Source organism: Oryctolagus cuniculus, chromosome 2 (assembly GCF_051225735.1).
Source record: "Oryctolagus cuniculus isolate XC-2025 breed Fujian yellow rabbit chromosome 2, ASM5122573v1, whole genome shotgun sequence".
NCBI lineage: Eukaryota > Metazoa > Chordata > Mammalia > Lagomorpha > Leporidae > Oryctolagus > Oryctolagus cuniculus.
This window is the reverse complement of record NC_142868.1, coordinates 112,595,758-112,617,970: the sequence shown is the minus strand read 5'-3', so window position 1 is coordinate 112,617,970 and position 22,213 is coordinate 112,595,758. Positions and strand designations below refer to the sequence as shown.

General features: G+C 48.3%; 2 protein-coding genes across 15 annotated transcripts in view; one reads left to right on the top strand and one right to left on the bottom strand.

The window, feature by feature from the left end:
• The first annotated feature begins 1,546 nt into the window (after positions 1–1,546).
• Positions 1,547–7,506, top strand: RPL31 (ribosomal protein L31). 2 transcript variants are annotated; one of them, XM_002709919.6, is made up of 5 exons: positions 1,547–2,440; positions 2,784–2,890; positions 6,140–6,265; positions 7,088–7,200; positions 7,457–7,506. In XM_002709919.6, exons 2-5 carry the CDS (start codon positions 2,784–2,786, stop codon positions 7,486–7,488), a joined length of 378 nt encoding a protein of 125 aa, XP_002709965.1. In that variant the 5' UTR covers positions 1,547–2,440; the 3' UTR covers positions 7,489–7,506. The 2 variants fall into 2 exon arrangements, with proteins under 2 accessions (XP_002709965.1, XP_089183614.1); XM_089327488.1 differs by having other exon boundaries at positions 2,439–2,513.
• A 632-nt stretch (positions 7,507–8,138) lies between these two features.
• Positions 8,139–22,213, bottom strand: part of TBC1D8 (TBC1 domain family member 8) — a 131,092-nt gene continuing 117,017 nt past the window's right edge. For all 13 annotated transcript variants that reach the window (XM_051835502.3, XM_051835511.3, XM_051835506.3 and 10 more), the window contains 5 exons: positions 19,828–20,068; positions 19,233–19,298; positions 11,389–11,478; positions 11,035–11,132; positions 8,139–9,116 (listed from right to left, as the gene is read on the bottom strand). In XM_051835502.3, the coding sequence (XP_051691462.2) occupies positions 8,655–9,116; positions 11,035–11,132; positions 11,389–11,478; positions 19,233–19,298; positions 19,828–20,068 (957 nt within the window). In that variant the 3' untranslated portion in view covers positions 8,139–8,654. The remainder of the gene's footprint in view (positions 9,117–11,034; positions 11,133–11,388; positions 11,479–19,232; positions 19,299–19,827; positions 20,069–22,213) is intronic.

Below are 22,213 nucleotides of genomic sequence, written 5' to 3'. Positions count from 1 at the left end.
CTCTGCTTCTGTAAAACAGCTCTTAGTTCCATGACTATGATCAGAGTGAGATGGCGTAAAAAGATACTACATAATTGCATCTGAAGGGAGTTCTACTGCTTGTGTAGTTGCACTGTTCCTGCAAAAAAAAAGGGGGGGGGGTAAGTCAAAGTATTTTGTGTAAACTAGGAATATTTTTAATGAACCAGAAAAGAGCCCCCTTGTAAAAAAGAAAAGCTATGGCCGGCGCGGCGTCTCACTAGACTAATCCTCCGCCTGCGGCGCTGGCACCCCAGGTTCTAGTCCTGGTTAGGGCGCTGGGTTCTGTCCTGGTTGCCCCTCTTCCAGGCCAGCTCTCTGCTGTGGCCAGGGAGGGCAGTGGAGAATAGCCCAGGTACTTGGGCCCTGCAGCTGCATGGGAGACCAGGAAGAAGCACCTGGCTCCTGGCTTCGGATCAGCGCAGCCCGCTGGCCGTGGTGGCCATTTTGGGGGTGAACCAACGGAAGGAAGACCTTTCTCTCTGTCTCTCTCTAACTCTGCCTGTCAAAAAAAAAAAAAAATAAGCTATGTGTAATGGATTATGTTTTAGCTTCACTTTATAAACTGAAAGGTTTAGAGAGCTGATTTTTCTGTAAAAGAATTTGCATTTTATTGGACTGTCAGAATCCTTCTAGGTGAAACGAGATTTTTTAATGAACCCAGCATTTTTGTTGTCCTAGAATTTTCTAGATGAAAGCCATTAAGCAAGGGTGGAGTATGCCATGCTGCTAATTTAATTTAGCTTTGCTCAAGTCTTACACATGTTTAGCATTTGTGTAATAGTTCTCTCAGCCCACATACATGGGAAGTTTAATCCTGCAGCTTTTGATTCATTAAATTCTGCTCATTAAAAAGCTCTTTTGCAGCTCTGTCCTATTTGCAGAAAAACCATGACCTTTCGGTTTGGAAAACTATGAAGTCTTGGCTCATGAGAAGGGACTGAATGTGAAGTCGGAGCCTGCTGAGTGCCAGCTATTGTAAACAATTAAAACGTATCTTCTGCCTCTAACCACAACTCAGATTCCTTAAATTGAGCTTAACTTTTCTGTTTCAACAGAGCGAATCTGCCAACTCGTAAGACAGTTCTAAGCTATGATACTTTGCGTTCTTGTGTAAGTTGTCTGGTGAAGTCTGAGCGGTACAAAATGGTTTCAGTTTGTCTCTTCAGTCTGGATAGGTGCAGCCTGCAGGTCTCAGCCATCAGTGTCACAGAAAAACATCATTGGGTCCTCCAGAGAAATGGCCGTGGGGGCTTCTCAGACGGACTCACAGGAACGTCACACCCAGTCACACAGCTATGACCCTGACGCCTTTGTAAACTACAATTCCCTTTTTTAATATCTCATGTTTTATTTTAAGCATGAACTTTTCTAAAGGAAGCTTGCCTAATTAACCATTGTTATTTTATTCTCAAATCTGCACTTCGCCAGCTGGAGTTTGCTCTTTTGTTTGGCTCCTTGAACACTGCCTGGAAGAAACCAGCTTTCAGATTTTCTCTTAGAAACTACAGGAGCAGGGCCCATTTTTATTTTTTTGTCTGCCCCAAAGCATGGAATCAACTACCCTTCATGGAGACCTGATTCTTTTAGTTTGAAGAAAAAAAAAATAAAGCAGTAGAGATTAAAATCCAAAAAAAATTTTTTTTAAAGCAGTCGAGATTGAAATCCAGATGCCCAGAGTGAGGATGAGGACCGTGCTGGGTCAAGTGCGGCTTCTGCTGCTGTCACTGGGCCTTTCTGGAGCTGGAAACATACAGTCAGGCACCGCGTACCCGTGTGCCAGGCAACCACAGACCACAGCTACAACGGCGCATGCCACACAGCCTAGTCCTAGCCTGCATCAGCTAGGGCTGTGTGTTTACACAGTGGCAAAGCGCCCAACAACACGTCTGCCAGAACCTAGCCCGTCCTCACGCGTCTTGTCACCGTGCTTCGTGTGAAGTCATGCGCGTTGATTTATCCAGTGTAACATATACTGCACAGCACGCTGCTTTTCTAATGCGATTGTTTGCCACTCTCTCCTAAGCTGGCATTTCACATAAAGTCATTTACAAACTGCAGGTTTTCATTTCAAAGACCCTGGGTTTCTGAGGCCAGCAGCAATGAATGAGTGAGTGAGAAAAACACAAGAGCCTCTTCGCCCCCTGGCCCTGCTCCCACCCCGCTGCAGGCCCGGGTTTGGACGCCCTCCGAAGACTCAGACAGCGGACGCAAATTCCCTCCATGCTCCCCAACCGAGAAGAGGAGCAGCTCGCCCCTCCCCTTGGCGCGCTCCCTTGACGTCACCTCTCTGCGCCTCCGCCCCTTCTCTACTCGGGCCCCTCCTCCTGCCGCCGGGCGACCCGGAAGTTGTACTTGCAGCCGGGGCTTTCTCTCTCCCACAATCCCTCGCGCTCTTCCTTTCCAGCTTGGGCCCTCCAAGGTGAGTATGGGTGGCTGTCTCCCAGCTTGAGAATCTGGGTCCATCCTTCCCGGGGATTGTGCTGACCGGGACGGTAGGGTCCTTCCTGACCCTGCGGTGGGCTCCGCGTTCCGGAAAGATGAGAATCCGCGCTGACTTTTAAGGGTTCCCCGGCGATGGGGAGGGCGAGTGGCCGGAGTTAGGGAACCTGAGACCCTCCGGGTTTCCGGGTCGGGAGCCTATGCGGGGCGCGGGTGTACTCGTCGCAGAATAGCCCGCGTGGCCTTGCCTGGGCTGCAGGGGCCGATCCCGGGAGGGTGGCTTTGCCCTGGGCTTGTCCGAGCTCCTTGTGGCCTCCGTTTAGATGGCTCCCGCGAAGAAGGGCGGCGAGAAGAAGAAGGGTCGTTCTGCCATCAACGAGGTGGTGACCCGCGAGTACACCATCAACATTCACAAGCGCATCCATGGCGTGTGAGTAGCCCCGCCGGGTGGTCTCGCAGGGAAGGGGGTCTGGATCGGAATCCGTGCTGGGTGGGCGCCGCGGCGTTGCAGGGGTAGCGCTGCGAGGTCGGTGAGGGGAGCCGTGCGGTGGAGTGACCCGAGTGTTGGGAGGAGTCGGTTTGGGGCAACTTGATGGGGACGGAAATGAGAACACTGTTGCGGCTAGTGCTTTGGTGTTCGCATGGAGCCGGGCGGGGACAGCCATCTGCAGGGCTTCTGGTTCTCGGGAAATGCACCCCTCTGCGGCGGGAGGTGCACCCTTCCGTGGGATTCCCGTTTCTGGTTCAATGACCCGCGCGGGGGTGAGAGTGCTGGGATACAGACGAGGACGTGGGAGCAGGCAGTGGGCGTTTGGGTTCCGGAAGTCCAGGCAGAGGGACGATGGCTGTGTGCCGGTCCCTGTTTCTCTGGGGTGTAGTGGTAGGTTCCTGGCCGCCGCTGCTGAGACCAGCTCTGTGCACACTGCTACTCTGTGTTGTAGCGGCAGCGTCTTAGCAGTGAAGTAGTTTAAGGCGGCAGTCTGGACAGAATTTTCTTGGACTTGACTGAGCGAGCTTTAATCCCAGGGCGAGTGATTTTGCCGGGGATTTAAGCGTGTGGCAGCATTCACCGGGGGTGGGCCTGGCTAGCGTCCCGGCCAAGCGTCAGCCCTGTCAGCCGAGGGGCACCGTGCACACCGTCTTATTTATGGTCTGGGTTGGCTATGAGGGCGGGGGTGTGAAGTTGCTCGTGAGTAACCCCCTCTTCGCCTTCCCATTTGGGGCATATCGGGCACCGTCCTGAGCTCTGCAGGTTCGGCAGAGCCACAGACCCTGCCTTCCCTGGCTGCTGAGGATGGGAGCAGGCAGACAGGGGTGTATCCTAGAAGTTAAAAAATGCCAACTAGACAGTGAGCAGAGGGTGAGAGAAGGGGTGGATGAGATTTTCAGGCACTTGGTACTTTGTTGGTCCTTGTCCCTCACCTTGTCAGCAGTAACTGACAGTCAATTGCTTCACCAAAAAACGGCTTTTTTTTTTTTTTCTTGTTTGTTTCCCTGAGATCCTGCAGTCGTGTTTGTCTTCCCACTGCACTTGCTGTTCCTCAGTCTCTTGTATCCCTCTGTTGTACTCTAGGACTGGGTCCCTTTTCTGGCTGTACTTGGTGTTAGCAACCACTCCTGGGCTTCAGCTACCAACTGCCATTTGATATCTTTTTTAAGTGTTGGTGTTGATTTATTTGAAAGGCTGAGTTGCAGACAAAAGGAGACACAGATAGGTCTTCCATCTGCCAGTTCCCTCCCTGAATGGCCGCAATGGCCAGAGCTGGGCCCATCTGGAGCCAGGAGCTTCTTCTGTTGTCTTCCCATGCAGGTGCAGGGGCCCACGCACTTGGGCCATTCTCTGCTGCCCTCTCAGGCCATCAGCAGGGAGATGGATCTGAGGTGGAGGAGCTGGGACTCAAACTGGCACCCATGTGGAATGCCTACGCCACAGCACCAGCCCTGTTGATTTTTATTTTAGTTTGAGGCAGTGGGAAAGGGCTCTCATCTGCTGGTTCACTCTGAGATGCTGCCAGGGCCAAAAGCTGGGAGCCAGGAACTTAGTCTAGGTCTCCGAATTGGGTGGCCCAAACTCAATTTCTTGAGCCAGGAATCCTGCTTCGCAGGGTCTACACTAGCAGGGAACTGAACCCAGGCATTCCTGTTAGGGACTAGAGGGGACCTAACACTGGGGCTGAGGCTCCCCCCACGTGGTGTTTCGCTGGTATCCAGGTGTGCTGATGTCTTGTCATCCCTTTCCCCCCAGCTCTCTCATGGAAGTGGTGGTAGTAGCAGCTCCCTGTTCCTGGTTCCCTGGCCTTTCCTCAAATATGGTCTATTCTCAGGTCGCTCACTGCGATCCCATATGAGCTGGGCCGCCTATTTGCTTGCTCTAAGGCAAATGCCTGTTAATGTTAAGTGCAAATCCATGCAGGTACCTGTTTCAGAGCGGCTGTTTCCCCCATGCCTGGAGCTTTTCTCATGGATAATTAATGGCTGCCTCCATTACCTTCAGGGCCTGCGCCTAGTGTTACCTTGGCCATTTGACTGAAGCTGGTGCTCCCCTTCTCAAATGCTTTTTCATTGGTTTGTCTGTTTTCAAGATTTATTTAATTATGTATTTGAAAGGGAGAATTAGAGGGAAATCTGCTGATTCATTCCCCAAATGGCTGCAACAGCTTGGGCTGGGCCAGGTCAAAGCCAGGTGCTTGGAACTCCATCAGGGTCTCCCAGGTGGGTGGCAGGGGCTCGGGTGTTTGGGGCATCTTCACTGCTTTCCCAGGTTCACTGGCAGGGAGCCGGATCAGACGTGAAGCAGCTGGAGTGCTCGCAGGGTGCCGCTGGCGCAGCGGGTGGGGGTGCAGTGCACCGCAGCACAGCACCAGCCCCTGGTTTCTCTGTGCTTGCTGACCATCTGGTGTGCCTGATGGGTCACAGGCTGAGTGCGAAGCGCTGGGGATTGTCTGTTGTGCTATTCTTTCTGGCACCTTGGATTCATAGATGGGTTAGGTATTCATAGAAAGTTGAGGAAGTATTTCATAGTCTTAACCAAAACCATAAGATTTAAATGATTTTCCTTATCTTGAAAAAGTTACTATCACCTGAATCAAGGTTTTGGATGTACGTAAGTTAACAGACATAACATGTTCCCGTGACGTTGCCTGGCATGTAGAGAGTTTACTGTTTTTGAAAGTCAGACTTAGGGAAAGAGATCTTCCATCTGTTGGTTCACTTCCCAAATGGCTGCAGCAGGCGTGGCTGAGCCAGGAGCCTCATCCCGGTCTCCCATGTGAATGCAGAGGCCCAAGCCTCTGGGCCATGTTCTGCTTTTTTCCCAGGTGCATTGGCAGGGAGCTGGATCAGAAGAGGAGCAGCTGGAACAAAAAGCATAGCCCATACAGGATGCTGTTGCTGCAGATGGCAGCTTAACCCATCTACACTACAGCATCGGCCCCTGCCTTCCTGTGTTTTCAGAAGAAATTTACATGCTGCTCTTTAGAGGATCAGTTCTTAAAGACATGTGACACCATCAAATTGCGTTTTTGATCTAGAACACTTAATAGCTTTGTCTCAGGTATTAAGACAATAATGCTGGACATTAACACTGGTGGAAAAAAGAATGTTTTCTGCCTAGTTTGAGGTTTAGTTTGTTGAAATGAGACATACTGTTACTCATGTACTTATGTTTTGAACATAACAGGGGCTTCAAGAAGCGTGCCCCTCGGGCACTCAAAGAGATCCGGAAGTTTGCCATGAAAGAGATGGGAACTCCAGATGTGCGCATTGACACCAGGCTCAACAAAGCTGTCTGGGCCAAAGGAATAAGGTACTGAAGTTACATGTTCATAGTTGACCTGTTTCAGTGACACCAGCTTCTCAAGTCCACATAATTTGTTTTTAGTACCACATGCATTAACTAAAGTACTCTAGATGTAGTATTTGCAGGGAAGCTTTTGAGCGTGACATTGACCCCGATGAAGAACCCAGCAGTAGGAGGGACAGGGAAGAACATGCACTTAAGTGATGGGAGCAAGGGGGTGGTTATGCTGTGAGGACATCACAGGATACCAGCTGGGGAAGACGGCTAAAGCCGTGGTGATGTGCAGACAGGGAGCCTCTGCACTGCCTGCATCCAGGTGTCCAGCCTTCGCTGGTTCATCTGAGAAGATCAAGAGAGCCCCGAGACCCAGCCACCTGGCCCTTAGGAATGTGGCAGGGGACTAGCCAGTAGAGCGCTCCAGTGCCTTCTTTGAGGTAACACTGGCAGTAAAAGGACACAAAGCCAAGTCACATTGCTGAGAGGTTGAGTGAAATAGTTTGAGGCAGGGTGTATGTAGTATGAAATTTATTTAACAGAAAATTCCCCAAGTGAGTGGTGGAGGCAGATACCAATCCATTTGGACCCACATTTGGGCTTAGGATTCCTTGGTTGGTTATCCATGGTGGCTACTTTAACCTGTCTCAACAGGCCTGTCTTGTGCTGGTAGCATTTTGTATCCACTGGGGGTATGGTTATTTTCCAGGGAAATGGTAAGTGGCCCCTTGGTCAGCCTGCAACAAAGGACAGAGCATCAGAAAGCAAGGATGGGCTGTGTGAATACAGCTGTTTATATTAGCCGCTGGCTGTACTGCTGTGTCTTTTTGCTAGGAATGTCCCATACCGCATCCGCGTGAGGTTGTCCAGAAAACGTAATGAGGATGAAGATTCCCCAAACAAGCTCTACACTTTGGTTACCTACGTACCTGTCACCACTTTCAAAAGTAAGTTTTACTCCATCCCACAAAAGCTGTTTGTAGGACAAGAAGTGTTTAGCTCTTTTAGTTAGCACAGCTATTCAGATACCTACTGTGCACCTATAATGCCTGGTAACTTTCCGGTAGGGACACAGGCATTAGTCATTGCTTTCTTTAATGCTGGTATGGGAAAATGATGAATGTAAAGTTGGTCTAGTAAAATCACGGAAAATGGTTTTGAGTGTCACATGTTGACTGGCTGTCCCTGTTTTTTCCTCCCCAGATCTACAGACAGTCAATGTGGATGAGAACTGATTAAAGTTGTAAAGCTGCCTTCGTGCCCTGGTGTTCCTTTTCTAGCTGCTACGTAATGTGTGTGTGTGTTCTCCCTGCAGCAGTCCCTGATTACGGGATCTCTTCCCATCCCCAACAGGGAGGATCTAGCAGGATTGGGGTGGAAAGAATGATTCCGTCTAAGGGTTTTTTTTCTGGAAGACATTTTCAATTGCCATAAGCCTCTCTCCACATTTTAATAAGCTTTAGTATAATCGATAGAACCTTAGATTTAGTGCGATAAACAGCAGTATGATCTTTGATCTGCCTAGGGCTGAATGAAGTATACTTGCCTTCTCAGGTGACTGGGTTAACCAGGTTATACTTAACAGACAGCTCATATTTTAGCACTTTGTAGTAACAATGAGTTGGTTAAAAATGTCTTACCCATGGAGCTGAGCTTAGAGGTCTAGGTTAAGATTATAAAAATCAGATCGATTCAGCATTTAATCAGGATGTCGCAGGAATTGTACTGCAGCAGTGCAGAACACCACTGATAGGACCTGCTGCTCTGAAGAGGTCCCATTTTGAAGGTTTTAATGGTGATGGTGCACACCTACCTGGATTCTGTCTCCAGCTTGCCCATTCAGTGGCATAGTCCACACCTTAAGACAGTAAGCAAGAGGTTGAAAGACCATCAATACAAAAAAAAATTCTTATTAAAAAACTTGGAGGCCAACATGGAAAGCATGGTTCGTACATTTTTTGAAGGACATACAAAGTGATAACAACCAAATATATTAAAATGGTTTCAATTACCAGCATTGAAACAAAATTAGTGCAAAAAAGCCAAATACAATTGCACAGATAAGTGGCTCTCATCTTAAAAGTGAATCTCATTCTGGACCTCCCAATCTCTTAAATGAAAAACGAGAGCCTGGGGTTTTCCATCTTGGTTGCTGGGACTAGTCTGACTCCTGGGTTCCATCAGAATAAAGTCACACTGGTAACCAGGAGAAGTGCCCATTTCAGCCACTCTGCTGTCAGGGAACGGAGTCACAGCGTCCAGGAAGCTGACAGTTGTCAGGCTGCTTGTCCACACCCAGCCCGTGGGACAGTGTGTTTCCGCACTGAATACCCAAGGGCCGGGCTGTGGTCTAGGCTTTGGTACAGCAGGCTCCAGTGTACTCCATGAAGGAACTGTCTTGCTACAGGTTACTCAGCTTGAATTCAGGCTGTGATTGGTGGCTCATTTCAAAAGCTTTCAGACTGTACTGATTGATCTTGGCATTTTCAAGTTTGGATTTAATGTCCAATGGCTTTTCAAAAAAGTTCACCAGTGACTGTTCTGTCAGAAGTGAGGCTAAGATGTGCTCAAGGGAGACAGTCCAGTCCCCTTCTGAGGCCTCAGGAAACGCCCTGGAGTCCTGGGGGTTCTTCCTGGCATCCATGTCGGCAAACACGGAGTCCTGCCCAGGAGAGGCGGCCCCGGCCCGCAGCTCCTCCCCACTCTCCTGGGAGCAGCTCCCGGAGCTGCTGCTTCGCTGGCCCACTTCCCCAATCTGCAGCAGCAGCGTAGTGACCGTGGCGATGGCTTGGTAGAGATTGTTTTCTTCCGGGTCTTCATGGAACATACTGTATAAAGTCTTACAGAACTGGATAAATTCTCTCTGGAATTAAAAACAAAAGTTAAGTAGCAACTTGAATGGATTTTAAAGTCTGAGAAAACTAGTATGTAGAAAGAAGCAGGAGTACTCTGCCTTTAGGAAACACTCCAGGTAGTTTCAGCACACCACTGTCTGTACTGGACCTTTAGAAATGTAGGCACAATATGTTGGAAATCTTTACTTAGTATAGAGGTGGTCTTCTGTATCTAAAGTTAATTGAAAATCAATCTTAGTGGAGAATGGGAGAGGGAGGACAGGAGAAGAATCAAGTTGTACTTACAAAATCTGTACTCATTAAATATAAGGCTTCTTTGTGTGTGCGTGTGCATGTGAAGAAATGTATGCACAGCCCATCCAGTAGGACAGTATGCTCCAACCCGGTAAGTCAGCTTGTAGAAGTGTCTCCCAAGAAACCAGAATCCCACAAGGGTTTTAAGGTTGCTTGATCAGAAAGTCAGGGAAAACATCAAGCTATATAAGATTACGGCAAACAGGATAAAATAGGAAGCTGCCTTGTTTTCCCACGTACACATTCCTAAAGAGGAGAATCCATGTAACATGAGATGCTTCAGTGAGATGCAGCTACACATCTACTCTAGGGGTAGAAAGATGGTGCAGTTACTGAGTATTCTGTAAACATCTGATTTTTTAAGTAAAGGAATGCAAGATGTTGGTGTGGCCCATTGTTGTTGGAAATAGAAATACTGACAGTATTAATGCTGAAGGGTATCAGGGGTCATCAGGGTACTAAGGGCTCATGACTACACAGGCTTCTCCGAGTGAGGGCGCAGGGCTGAGTGCAGGCTGTGTGCAGAGGAACGGGGTGTCGCAGCAGTGTTTAACAAGTTAATAAGGAATTTGAGTCCAGGCAGTGGCATGAGATGATGAAGCACGGTACACACCTAAAGGCCAGGCATTTGTCAGTGACCTGTCAACATTGCCCCAAAGTCAGAACTGGAGAGGAACATTCCCCGACTTCAAACTTGAAACCATAAAAAAAAATTTCCATCTAGGTGATGAAATTTGGCCAACTTTATCACATTCTTAACAGAATGAAAATCTGAAAGCATTTCTCAACTGTAGAATGAAATACTACCTCCCATAGGAGAGAGGTTTTGCAATCAAGGTGTGGGGCTGGTGTTGCCCACCAGGTTAAGCTACCACTTGAGTGCATTCAGTATCAGCCCCAGTTCAAGGTCAGCTGTGCTTCAGACGCAGCACCCTACTCATGTGCCTGATGGGCAGTCACGGTGGCCCATTGCCACCCTTGCGAGAGGCCTGAGTAGGGTTCCTGGCTTCTAGGTTCACCTTGACCCTGCCTGGGCTGTTGGAACCATTTGTGGTGTAAACCAGCGGATGGGTGATCTGTGTGTCTGCCTGTCACTCTGCCTTTCAAGTAGATGAATCTGAAAACAGTGAAAGGAATGGGCAACAGTATATGCTCAATTCCACTTGAGGGCTCAAAAGTGCACAGCACCAGAATGATCTATATAAGGAGTGTATGTAACTTAAAGTGTGCTTTTCTCAAACACTGAAAAGAACCCTTTGTAAATTAACAAAACACCACCATTCAGATGGCACTTGGGTGGCACAGAGGTTCTGGAGACATCAGAACCTCTGATGAGTTCGCTCACTCAAGGATACTAAATCCACAGTGGCCCCAAGTGCCTGTCACCCTCAGAGGACCTGGATGAGCTTGCTATGAAACCTCTTCAAGGATACTGCATGGGTAGAGCCTTCTGGTGCCAAGGGCTTTGAGTATCTGGATCATCTGAATTGATGGAGTTACATATCCCTCAGTTGGTTATCACAAAGTACTCAGCTGCAGGATGGCATTGTGGTGAAGGGGCCCAGAGTCCGGGCTTAGGAGGGCAAGCGGCTCGGGGTGAATTAGCCAATCGCACTGAAGGAAGGCCCATACCTGGCTCATTTTGGGCAGCTCCTTCTCAGTTTTATCCTTTTCTTTGGCTAAATCTTTAATCATCTGCTTCAGCTGTTTCTGATAGTCTGCTGCATCACCTTGAGACAAAGATAAACAAGAGTCTGTTGAGGTTCACTGAAAGCAGGGAGGAGGAGGGGAGGGGATTCCATGCATCAGAGAGACACGGGGTGGGCTGCAGTGGCTGGGGCCTACGAGAGGAAGGTACTTGACCACGCTCCCACCTGGAACGTTCACAAGGCAGCAGGCTCAATGACAGGGGGTGGGGTGGGGGGCAACCTTTGCCCCACTGCAGGGGTGTGCCCGGAGGAGACGGCAGGGAGAAGTGGTACTTGCCATTGGATTTCCCAAAAACCAGGGGTCTCGATGTTGACAGCAGCGGGTTCTTTAATGGTGACTGGCTGTCTCGGTCATTCTCAGTGAGTGCTTAAAAACAGACAGATTTAAATTCAAATTTTCTAACCCAGACTAACAGGAGCCTAGCGTTTCAGACAGGAAAGAGCTGAAGGCCACCACAGCATCCCAGGGCCTAGAAGCAGTCAGGAAAACTAAGGCCTCAGCTCCGCCTTTCCCCAGAGGCATGCGAGCCCATCCTAGTTCACAACACAGACCCGCGGAAGGACTCCGCTCTTGTGGACCTGCCAAAGTCTCCTTTTGTAAAATTAACTGTACTGACACAACAAACTATAAATACACTAACTCTGATGGCAGAATTGGCAATTATTTTCAACTTTCCAAATTATTTCTAAACTGAGAACATAGTTCTTACTTGCAATTTTTTTTTTTTTTTGAGAAAAGCTTTATTGAATTCCAAGCAGTATCACAGATTTCTTGAACCTTACTGAGAACTATCAGAACCTTCATACATTGGTGGAAATGTGAAACTGTTCAGCTGCTTTGCAAACAATTTGGCAATTCCTCAAAAAGCCATACACTAGGTTTACCATTTGACCTAGAAATCCCATGCTAGGGGCTGCTGCCTGCAGTGCTGGCATCCCACATGGGTGCCAGTTCAAGTCCCAACTGCTCCACTTCGATCCAGCTCTCTGCTGTGGCCTAGGAAAGTCCTTGGGCTCCTGCACCCATGTGGGAGACCTGGAGGAAGCTCCTAGTTCCGGCTGTTGCAGCCATTTGGGTAGTAAACTAGTGGATGGAAGACTTCTCTGTCTCATCTGTCTCTAACTCTTAAAAAAAATTTAAAAAAATAAAAATAAAAACCCACACTGTAGGTGTCTACCCAAGAAAATCTGTTCACAACAGGCATTTGGCCTAGCCATGAAGAAATCCATGTCCCATAAACCACAGAACCTGGAGTTGATAACCCACTCCTGACACCAGCTTTTTACTAATGCAGATCCTGGAAGGCAACAGGTTAGGCCCCAAGTGATTGAGTTCTTGTCACCCATGTGGGATGCCTGGATTGAGTTCCCCAATTCCTTGCTGGCATTTGGGGAGCGAACCAGTGGATGAGAGCTCTTGTCTCTCAAAATTTACGGACACCATGAAAAAATACATGTGGGTTCACAGAAAATCTTGTCCAAACATTCCTAACAGCATTGTTCCTAATAACCAACAAACCCAGTGGATGAACAAGCTATGGCACACTCCAACAGGATAGTAAACCATAAAAAGGAAGCAAGCAAGCTTCTTATCACACAGATACATCCTGAAAACCTGCTAGGTGAATGAAGTCAAACACAGAACAGCACATAGGTATCGACTCCAGAATGACAGGTGGCCTGGGCCGGGGCATCAGCGTTGGGGCAGTAAAGCCACTGCCTGCAATGCTGCCGTCCCGTGGATGCTGGTTGGTGTCCTGTCTTCTCCACTTCCAATCCAGCTCCTAATGGTTGAGAAAAGCACTGGAGGATGGCCCAAGTGTTTGGGCCCCTGACATCCACATGGAGACCCTGATGAAGGTGAATGTTGGCAGCCATCTGGGGAGTGAACCAGCAGCTACAAAGTTTCCCTCTGTAATTCTAGTTTTGAAATAAATCTTTTAAATAATATAAAATCCACAGTGCTGCCTACATGACTCTGAAGGTACAAGGAACACTGACCAGTGCATTTTAAAGGGGTGACTTACATGGTTTGTGAATTATAGCCCCCCAAAATTGTTAGGAATATGCCATTCATTGAAAATACATCAAATGCAAAATTCAGTTGTGATTCATCAAGCTTCCACAAGGTGGCACTCCAGCTTGGCTAAACTACTTTGTCCTGGGGACCTAGGTTCACAGGTTTTAGTACTGGGGGATGAGGGGCTTAGGAGGTGTTCACATCTTCTAATATTTAGGGTTTTTCCCTGCAACAAAAATAGCACTTTTTCTCCAACTCTACCCAAAACAAATTTATGCAGTGGCACACATAAGAATCCACTAGAGAAATTACTGATGAGGAAAATTACAAATACTGAGTGGCACCCAGGGCAGTCAGGATAGAAATACAACAGCTTGGTGCACCAACACAGAAACTGCGTGCACAAGTCACTCAACAAAACGCCCCCATAACCGATACCCACAAATCTGACGGGGGTGTAGATCAGCCATGGCTAACAATGAGACAGTGAGTGGGTGTTGGCCAAGTATGAACCATGTCCAGCACGGAGCCAGCAAAGCCAGCCAGTCCCAAGCAGAGCTGCCCAGCCTCGGCGTGACTGCTCACTGGAGGAGCTGCTACTTATTGGAAGAACTCACAAGGTTACCCACCTACGATCAAAACACAGGATACATCAGGGCAAGCAGTACTACATTAAAATACTATCTGTACCTATTCTTGAAATCTAGACATTTATCAACAATGACCTGAGTTTTACATTCTCGTGTATACAGTTCGTGATTCGAGACTGTAAATGCATTCAGAGGCATTTTCTGTTCAAGCCTCCATTGTGTCTCAAAGTGCGGCACAAAGCCTTTACGTCTGGTTATCGCAAACTCCCCATCTCAGGACATGGTGCTCAGTGTCACCACTTCAACAGATCCCACCAGCAGGTTAAGTTGCTGTGGATCCACAGACCATGAGTCAGTATGCAGAGTTTTCGTTTCTGTTCGTCATTACTTCTGTTGTCTTCATCACTTTACTTGAAATCAGAGAGGGGAAGGGACAAAGAGACATCCAGAGGTCTTCCACCTGCTGGTTCACTACCCAGATGGCCACAATCGCCAGGGCTGGGCCAGGCCAAAGCCAGGAGCTTCACTGAGGTCTCCCACATGGGTGGCAGGGACCCAAGTCCTTGGGCCATCTGCTGCTGCTTTCCCAGGCACATAAGCAGGGAGCTAGCTCCGAAGCTGAGCAGCTGGTACTCGAACCAGTGCCCATACAAGACGCTGTCATCATAGGTAGCAGCTTTACCTGCCATGCCACAATGCCAACCCCATATCTTCATCACTTTAACGCAATGCCTATGGAGGGAGGCAGCCAGGTCCACTGGAAGTGCCTATCTCCAGTAGAGAAATACAGGCACTGTGTTGAACGTTTTGGCCTTCAGATGCAATTGAAGACTCTACAGTCCTCAAAATGCCATTCACCATGTTCACCTCTTGCAAAACCAATGCACTGCCCTCTTCCAGCCCTCCACGGTGATAAGGATCAACCAGATCATAGCAGCAAGGACTTGCATCTGGATTCATCAGGAGTTCAGGTGCAGCCAAGTCACTCATAGGAAAACCAAGGGAGGCATGGGACTTGCTTCTCGGCTATCTGCCATGAGAAATGTGAGCTAGAACCACTGCTGGAGGCACCGGTCAGCGATCCAGTTTTTTATGGCTTCTTGGCAATGTGGATAATATCAGGGTTCGTCTTCAGCCTTTCACTGAAATGAGTTCATTCTTTTAATTTCACAGAAAACTTTTTAAGTCTGTTTATCTTCTATACTTCGTATTTTTCAAAATCCTTAGTGGCACTTTTCAGCTCAAGATAATCCAAAGCTTTGGACTTTTAAATGCTAATTCTTTGAAAGAGACTGTCACTGTTGGGGAGGAAACCTGCGCACGAGAAGATGGAAGCTGAAGGCGTGCCCCTCCACTTGATGGACAGCCCTTTCCAGGCACTGCCTAGCATCGGAATGGCTCAGCTGCTCCCCGCCCCCACTCAACTTCAACAAGCTCCTCCCTGTCCTTCACGGACAAACCTAACACTGTTCGTCCAGGCAACACTTTCCCATAGTGACCATCTCCAAGTAACAAAGCTTCCCCTCATTCACACAGACATTGCTGTAGCCATCTGTAACTATGCTAAGACTCAAATCATAACACTGGCTAAACATCATTAATGAAGCACTTGTAGCCTCTTTTCCCAAGCTGAAATTTTGCTTTGAATGCTTCATCATTATATATTAATCTAACTGCCAATGTTCATTCAGGTTCGGCATTTTAAGTCTTCTTAAGCCGGTCATTATCCTTCATCAGACTGCAGGCTGGAATCATGCAGGAGATCTTTCCTTTTAATTCAACTTCTTGACAACACCCTTGGCCCAGCAGGTACACTGGGTTACACTAAGGGCTCGGGAGGCAACCTGTGCCTATGCATCTTCACAAGACACCGCAGCAGCTCCAGTTTTACGGGATTCAACATGAAGAACGCCACTCTAAGTGGACCCAGACCACCAGGCGATCATTTTTGGAGAGCTGCCCTGCACGCCTGTACGCCACGTATTCCCTGGCCCTCAGCATTTCCAGCAGGAACGGTGAGGTGAGGCATCACAACAGCCCCGCGGAGTACACACACACATGCACACACACACAGCCTCTGGCCATCCCGTGTGAGAGTGAGAGTGTGTGTGTGTGTGTTCTCTGGCCATATCCAATATCATTCTGTTCTGATGGAAAAAAAATGCTCTTCCTGAAGTTGTGTTCTAGAAGTCAATCAGCATAATTAACTGAGCAAAACGACTACTATCTGTAGATCTGTCAGCCTCACCCAACACTCTTGATTTCATCATCCAGACACCGTTTCTCCGTCAGCAGGCATGGTGTGACATTCTATTTCACTCCCAGCTCCTGCGCTGGACAGCGTCGCACTCCCCGCAGAGCCAGAGAGGCGAGCTCCCCTGGAACTGTGCAAAGCCTCTGGTTCAGAGACCTCTGTAACCAAGCTCACAAAGGAGCTTTGTAGCCCACGCCGCTCTGGCAGACTGCCAAGCTCTCTGCTCCAGTGGGCATTTCTGGCAAGGTGCACGTGTGCTACTGGGTCCCAATGCCGGCTCCGTAGGCAAGCAGACTTTTGTTTCCATTTTTATTTTTTAAAGATTTATCTGTTTATTGGAAAGGCAGAGTTAGAGAGAAATGGAGACAGAGATCTTCAATCCGCTGGTTCACTCCCCAAATGGCCACAATGGCCAGGGCTGGGTCAGGCTGAAGCCAGGAGCTTTTTCCAGGTCTCCCACTAGGTGCAGGGGCCCAAGCCTTTAGAGTCATCCTCTGCTGCTTTCCCAGTCACATTAGCAGGGAGCAGGATGGGAAGTGGAGCTGCTGAGTCTTGAACCAGTGTTTATATGGAATGTCACTGTTGCCGGCCACATCTTAACTTACTGTGCCACAACACTGGCCTCTGTCACACCTTTTAAAAGTTATTATGAAAAGTGAATATTGGAGCTGGTGCTGTAGCATAGTGGGTAAAGCCATTACCTGCTCCACTTCCACTCTCTCTCTCCCTCTTTAACTCTGCCTTCCAGATAAATTTTTTAGTTTTTTTTATTTTTATATTTATTTTTATTTTTTTTTTTGACAGGCAGAATGGACAGTGAGAGAGAGAGAGAGAGAGAAAGGTCTTCCTTTTTGCCGTTGGTTCACCCTCCAATGGCCGCCGCGGCCAGCGCGCTGTGGCTGGTGCACCGCACTGATCCAGCCAGGTACTTATCCTGGTCTCCCATGGGGTGCAGGGCCCAAGCACTTGGGCCATCCTCCACTGCACTCCCTGGCCACAGCAGAGAGCTGGCCTGGAAGAGGGGCAACCGGGACAGAATCCAGCACCCTGACCGGGACTAGAACCCGGTGTGCTGGTGCTGCAAGGCGGAGGATTAGCCTAGTGAGCCGCGGCACCAGCCTGCCTTTCAGATAAATTTTTTTAAAAACTAAGTGTTTACTGGGGCTGGCCCTGTGGTGTAGCAGATAAAGCCGCTGCCTGCAGTCAGTGCTGGCATCCCATATGGGCACAGGTTCGTGTCCCGGCTGCTCCTCTTCCAATCCAGCTCTCTTGCTATGGCCTGGGAAAGCAGTAGAAAATGGTCCAAGTCCTTGGGCCCCTGCACCATGTGGGAGACCTAGAAGAAGCTCCTGGCTTCTGATGAGCACAGCTCCAGCCATTGAGGCCATCTGGGGAGTGAACCAGTGGATGGAAGACCTCTCTTTCTCTCTCTGCCTCTCCTTCTCTGTAACTCTGCCTTTCAAATAAAAAAAATAAAATAAAATCTTTTTTTAAAAAAGTAAATGTTTACTAAAATTAAATGGATTGAGTCTTCGTGGCCTGAGGAAAATGATATTCTTCAATAGCGGTTTTAGATTATCAGCATCAAAAATTCAAATATTAAACATATAAAATCTAGTTTTTACTTAAAAATCTAAACTTTGTGTTGTACACAACAATCATTTTTGGTTTTGAAAAACTGATTTTCTGAATCCATGAAGGCCTACAGATGCTTTTAATACACAGAATGCAATTAAATTGCTCATAGAAATAAACCTGCCAGGGCCAGCTTTGTGGTGCAACAAGCAAAGCCATCGCCTGTGACGCTGGCATCCCATGTGGCTACCGGTTCGTGTCCCAGCTGCTCCACTTCAATCCAGCTCCCTGCTAATGGCCTGGGAAAGCAGAAGACGGTCCAAGTGATTGGGTCCCTGTACCCATGTGGGAGACCCAGATTAAGCTCCTGACCTTGGCCGCCTGGCCCAGCACTGGCCATTGCAGCCATCTGGGGAGTGAACCAGTGGATGGACGATCTTTGTGTCTCTCCCACTCTAATTCTGACTTTCAAAATAAATAAATCTTTAAGAAAAAAGCCTGCAATTTAAAAACAAATAAGTAATTCACCTTGAAGCCAGATGAAAAATGTTTAAAATAATTCAAGACAGGAAATTTAAGTATGTCAAGGTAGAAATTCTATTGGTAGCATCTTGTGCAACTTTTAATTTTAAAACAATTTTAGTTTTATAGAAAAGTTTAAGAATCAAAATAAAAAATCATTCGTGTGTTTTAGAATACCAGGTACACTTTTTAATGCTAATGCTGAGGATAAAGGAACAATGTATGCAAGTCTTATATGTTAGTAGTAAAACATCTGTGAAAAAGAGAACAAGTTCAACTTTAAAAAAAAAAATACCACTCATAAGGAATTCACATAAAAGGCAGAGACTGGCGCTGGTGCCAATGTGTGCTAAAGCACTGGCAGGTCCTTGGGTAGGTCAAGGAGAGGGCCGTGTGTGGCCAGGACAGAACGTTCTCTGGGGATGACAGATCCACGGTGTCCTGTGCCCATCCAGGAAGCCCACAAACAATGCCCGTGTGCCTGTTCCACTTCTATGATGCCTACAAGAGTCAAAGCCACCAGGACCTCCTGAACCTGGCGGCCTCCTCCAGCCTAGCGTCACGGCCCAAGCAAGGTCCTCCAGCCCAGTGTCATGGCCCAGGGCTCTGGACGCCTCTGGGATTTCTGATTCCTCTCAAGTCTAAAGATCCAAGGAACACATTAAGGCTTCCTTGTTCTTGTCCCTGTTCATGCCAAGCCTGACTTCACAGGTTTCACAATAGCTTCCTTTGTTTGTAGTTACCACCACTTAAGTCTGAAAGACGTGTCTTATGTGCTGACAAAAAAAAAAAAAAAAAAAGAAGCGACCCCTCTAAAATACCAGCCCTAAGTAGCTAGCCCTGTGTAACCAGTGTCTGGCTCCCCCGCGTGTCCCCCAGGCCAGCGTCACTCACTGCAGCCCCCAGACCCAGCGAGCCAGCGATCCGAGCAGGAACCTGCTGTGACAAGCCCTCTGGGGTACCTGAGGGACTCCACATGTAAGAATCCCTACCCCCGGCCAAGCAGGACCCTGCTGAGAAGCTGCCGTCCGAAACCCCCAACCACAGACACCTGCTGCCTCAGTCCAAATGGAGCTGAAAAAGAAGTGCGGTGTTGTGCACAGAGCTGGTGTGTGTCAGGCAGAGCACACAGCCTGGTGGTTCTAGGTGGACCTTCTTACCTGGAGGGATATGGAGTCTATACAACAGTTTAATTTTCTCATTCATTTCCCCGTTATACATAACATCTGCAAACAAACAAACAGAGCTTGAGTGGACGCACATGGCTCAGGTCCCTTTGTCATGACGTGCCCTCACTGGGGGACACAGAACTCTATGTTGTCACTACTTCCCACCCAACCCCTTCCACCCCGGACATGCAGCATGCGAGAAAGAAAACCGATAAAGGTGTTGACCGATGACTGAGCCACAAGGTAACCTCATGAATGCCGTCTGGCCCCATAGCTTTTTGGCAAGATTTTAATTTTAGGCACCAAACTAGGGATGTGGCTCCCAACCAGCCATTGCCACACCTTGGTGGTGTCAAGAACCCAATCAAGGGCCTTGTATATTGGCAGCCTGGTCACTTCCCAAGCACTGGAGCCAGCACTGGAGTGGTCCCAAGAGGAGCTTGCAGAGTAAAATCTACAAACAACAGAATCGAGTCAGGCCGGTGGCAAGGTCATTTCACTGAGTGCCCACTCCCATGGTCCCCTCTGCCTTCTGTCCAGTCACCCCCCAAAATCAAGTCACTGCCACGAAGGCCGATGGTCCTACCTAGACAGCTCACAAACGCTTTGAACTCGATGAGCTGGTCCACGTTGTCATCCAGCAGCCTGAACGTCCTTTCGGCGAGGATCTCCGTGTGGGCCCCGCAGGTCCACGGTGAGACCAGCTGGAAGAGGTGTGCAAACTGCCGGGCGTCGATGCGGTACTGTTCCACGTAGGGCCTGCTGGGGTCATGGCGCAGGGCCGCAGGCCTCGGCTGCTCCCAGTAACACCTCATCATGTGTTCTCTCTTAACACAAGACAGGGAGAGAGGCGTGAGACGGCGGTGCCTGGGGGTCTGCAGCCCAGGCCAGCATGGCCCCCTCTCCTGGGCTGCTTAGCTCACAGATCCCTGCTTATTGAATAAGCTGTCTTGTGACACAAACAGGTAAGTGTTAGCTGACTCATGGTCTCACCACTGTCACCAGACACATAGAAGTGTCCCCTTGGCTCCCTACCGTGGGCTTTGACATTTTTTGTCTAATTAAGTTTTTGTTTTCTTATTGCAGTAAAATACTATTTTTACTCAGATATACTTGCACTTAAAATCGTATTGTTTCAAACAGAAAGGACAAGTCGGCAGGACACAGAAAGCGCCCATGACACTGCTCACCTGTAGGGAGAGAAACGGGTGGCAGGGGACCCAAAGTTGGAGCGAGATGTTTTACTGCATTTGTTTATGCTTGACAGTTGAAACCTTAGTACATGAATAATTTCAAAAATCAGGAGAAAAAACAAAGGCACGTTGAAGTCTTGGGAACAGGATGAAAGCTACAGCACCGGTGGCGCCCTAACGGACAGGGCGGCCTCTTCAGAGTGCATCACTGATATCATACAAATCTTCTCTTTGGACGTCTCAGTTCACAAAGGTCCACAGTGGTTATCAGTGAGTGCAGGGTTCTTTACAATTTTAATGTCCTCCTCTGTCTCCAAGGCTGGGACAGAAATAAGTATGGATACTATAGCATGCAAGCTAAAATGGCCACTTATGATTTTACTATCGTAGTCACTGCAGCCACATTCTTTAAATAGTCACTGCAAAATCATAAAAAGTAACACACAAACTTTTGTGTGTAAAGCAAAGGTCAAATTCTCATTTCTAAAAAACCAAGCTGGGGCTGGCACTGTGGCATAGTGGGTAAAGCTGCCTCCTGCAGTGCCAGCATCCCATATGGGCGCCAATTCAAGTCCCAGCTGCTCCACTTTCAATCCAGTTCTCTGCTATGGCCTGGAAAACAGTGGAAGATGGCCCAAGTCCCACATGGGAGACCCAGAAGACGCTCCTGGCTTCGGATCGGTGCAGTTCCGGCCGTTGCGGCCAACTGGGAAGCGAACCAGCAGATGGAAGACCTCTCTCTCTCACTCTCTCTCCCTGCCTCTCTTTCTCTCTGTGTAACTCTGACTTTCAAATAATTAAATCTTTTTTTTTTTAAAAAGTCAGTCAATTTCCATGTGCATGTGTGTATAATCACACTAGAGGCCGCTACAGTGCTGAACAAAGAAAACGGTTATCAAGTAATAGCCAAGGATAGTACACAACTAATCCACACAGAACCCCTCAGGAAGACAAACCCATATAAAAACAGTCAATGACATCAACAGGTGATCTAAAGAAGTATAAATTTAGGAAATGGCACTCAACCTCATTAATGAGTAAATAAGTTTAAGTTCAAATGAACCTAATTTCCTGCCGGATTTTAAAGACCCACAATTATCAAATGCTGGGTGGGAATGGCGTGTGTGGAGATGAGCCCTCTTAGGCATCATCTCAGTGAAGCTGTCGTTTGAAAAGTCAAAAATATTTCAGCAGTGCAGAAATGTGTGTTGTACCACCCCACGTCCCAGCAGCTCCACCTTCAAGGGACCCATTCTACAGGAACAGCAGCACTGGCGACCAGATAAATACAAGAGGTACTTATAAAATAGCAAAAACTAGGGCGGGCACTGCGGGGCAGCTGGTTAAGCCACTGCCATTAGGGAAGCCGGCATCCCATATCCAGAGTGCTGGGTTCGAGTCCAGCAATGGCTCAAGGACTGAGTTCCCATTACCCGTTGAAGTTCCTGGCTCCTGGCTTCAGCCAGACCCGGCCCTGGCTGCTGTGGCCATTTGGGGAATGGAACCAGCAAGGTGGAAAACCTCTATTTCTCCTTCTGTCACTTTCAAATAAAGAAATAAATTTTAAAAATGAAATGGCAAAATGAGACACAAACGTCCCTCAGTAGGGGAATGGTTCAGTCAGCCGTGGTTCAGCCCTGCAATGGAATTGTGCATTCGTTACAGAATGAGGAAAGATCTGTAGATACTCATCTAGGAAAAAGTGTACAACGTACGGCATCTGAGAAACAACGGCAGGCCGCTGTGTAGGGTACGGTCACGCGTCCACATGTGTGTGCA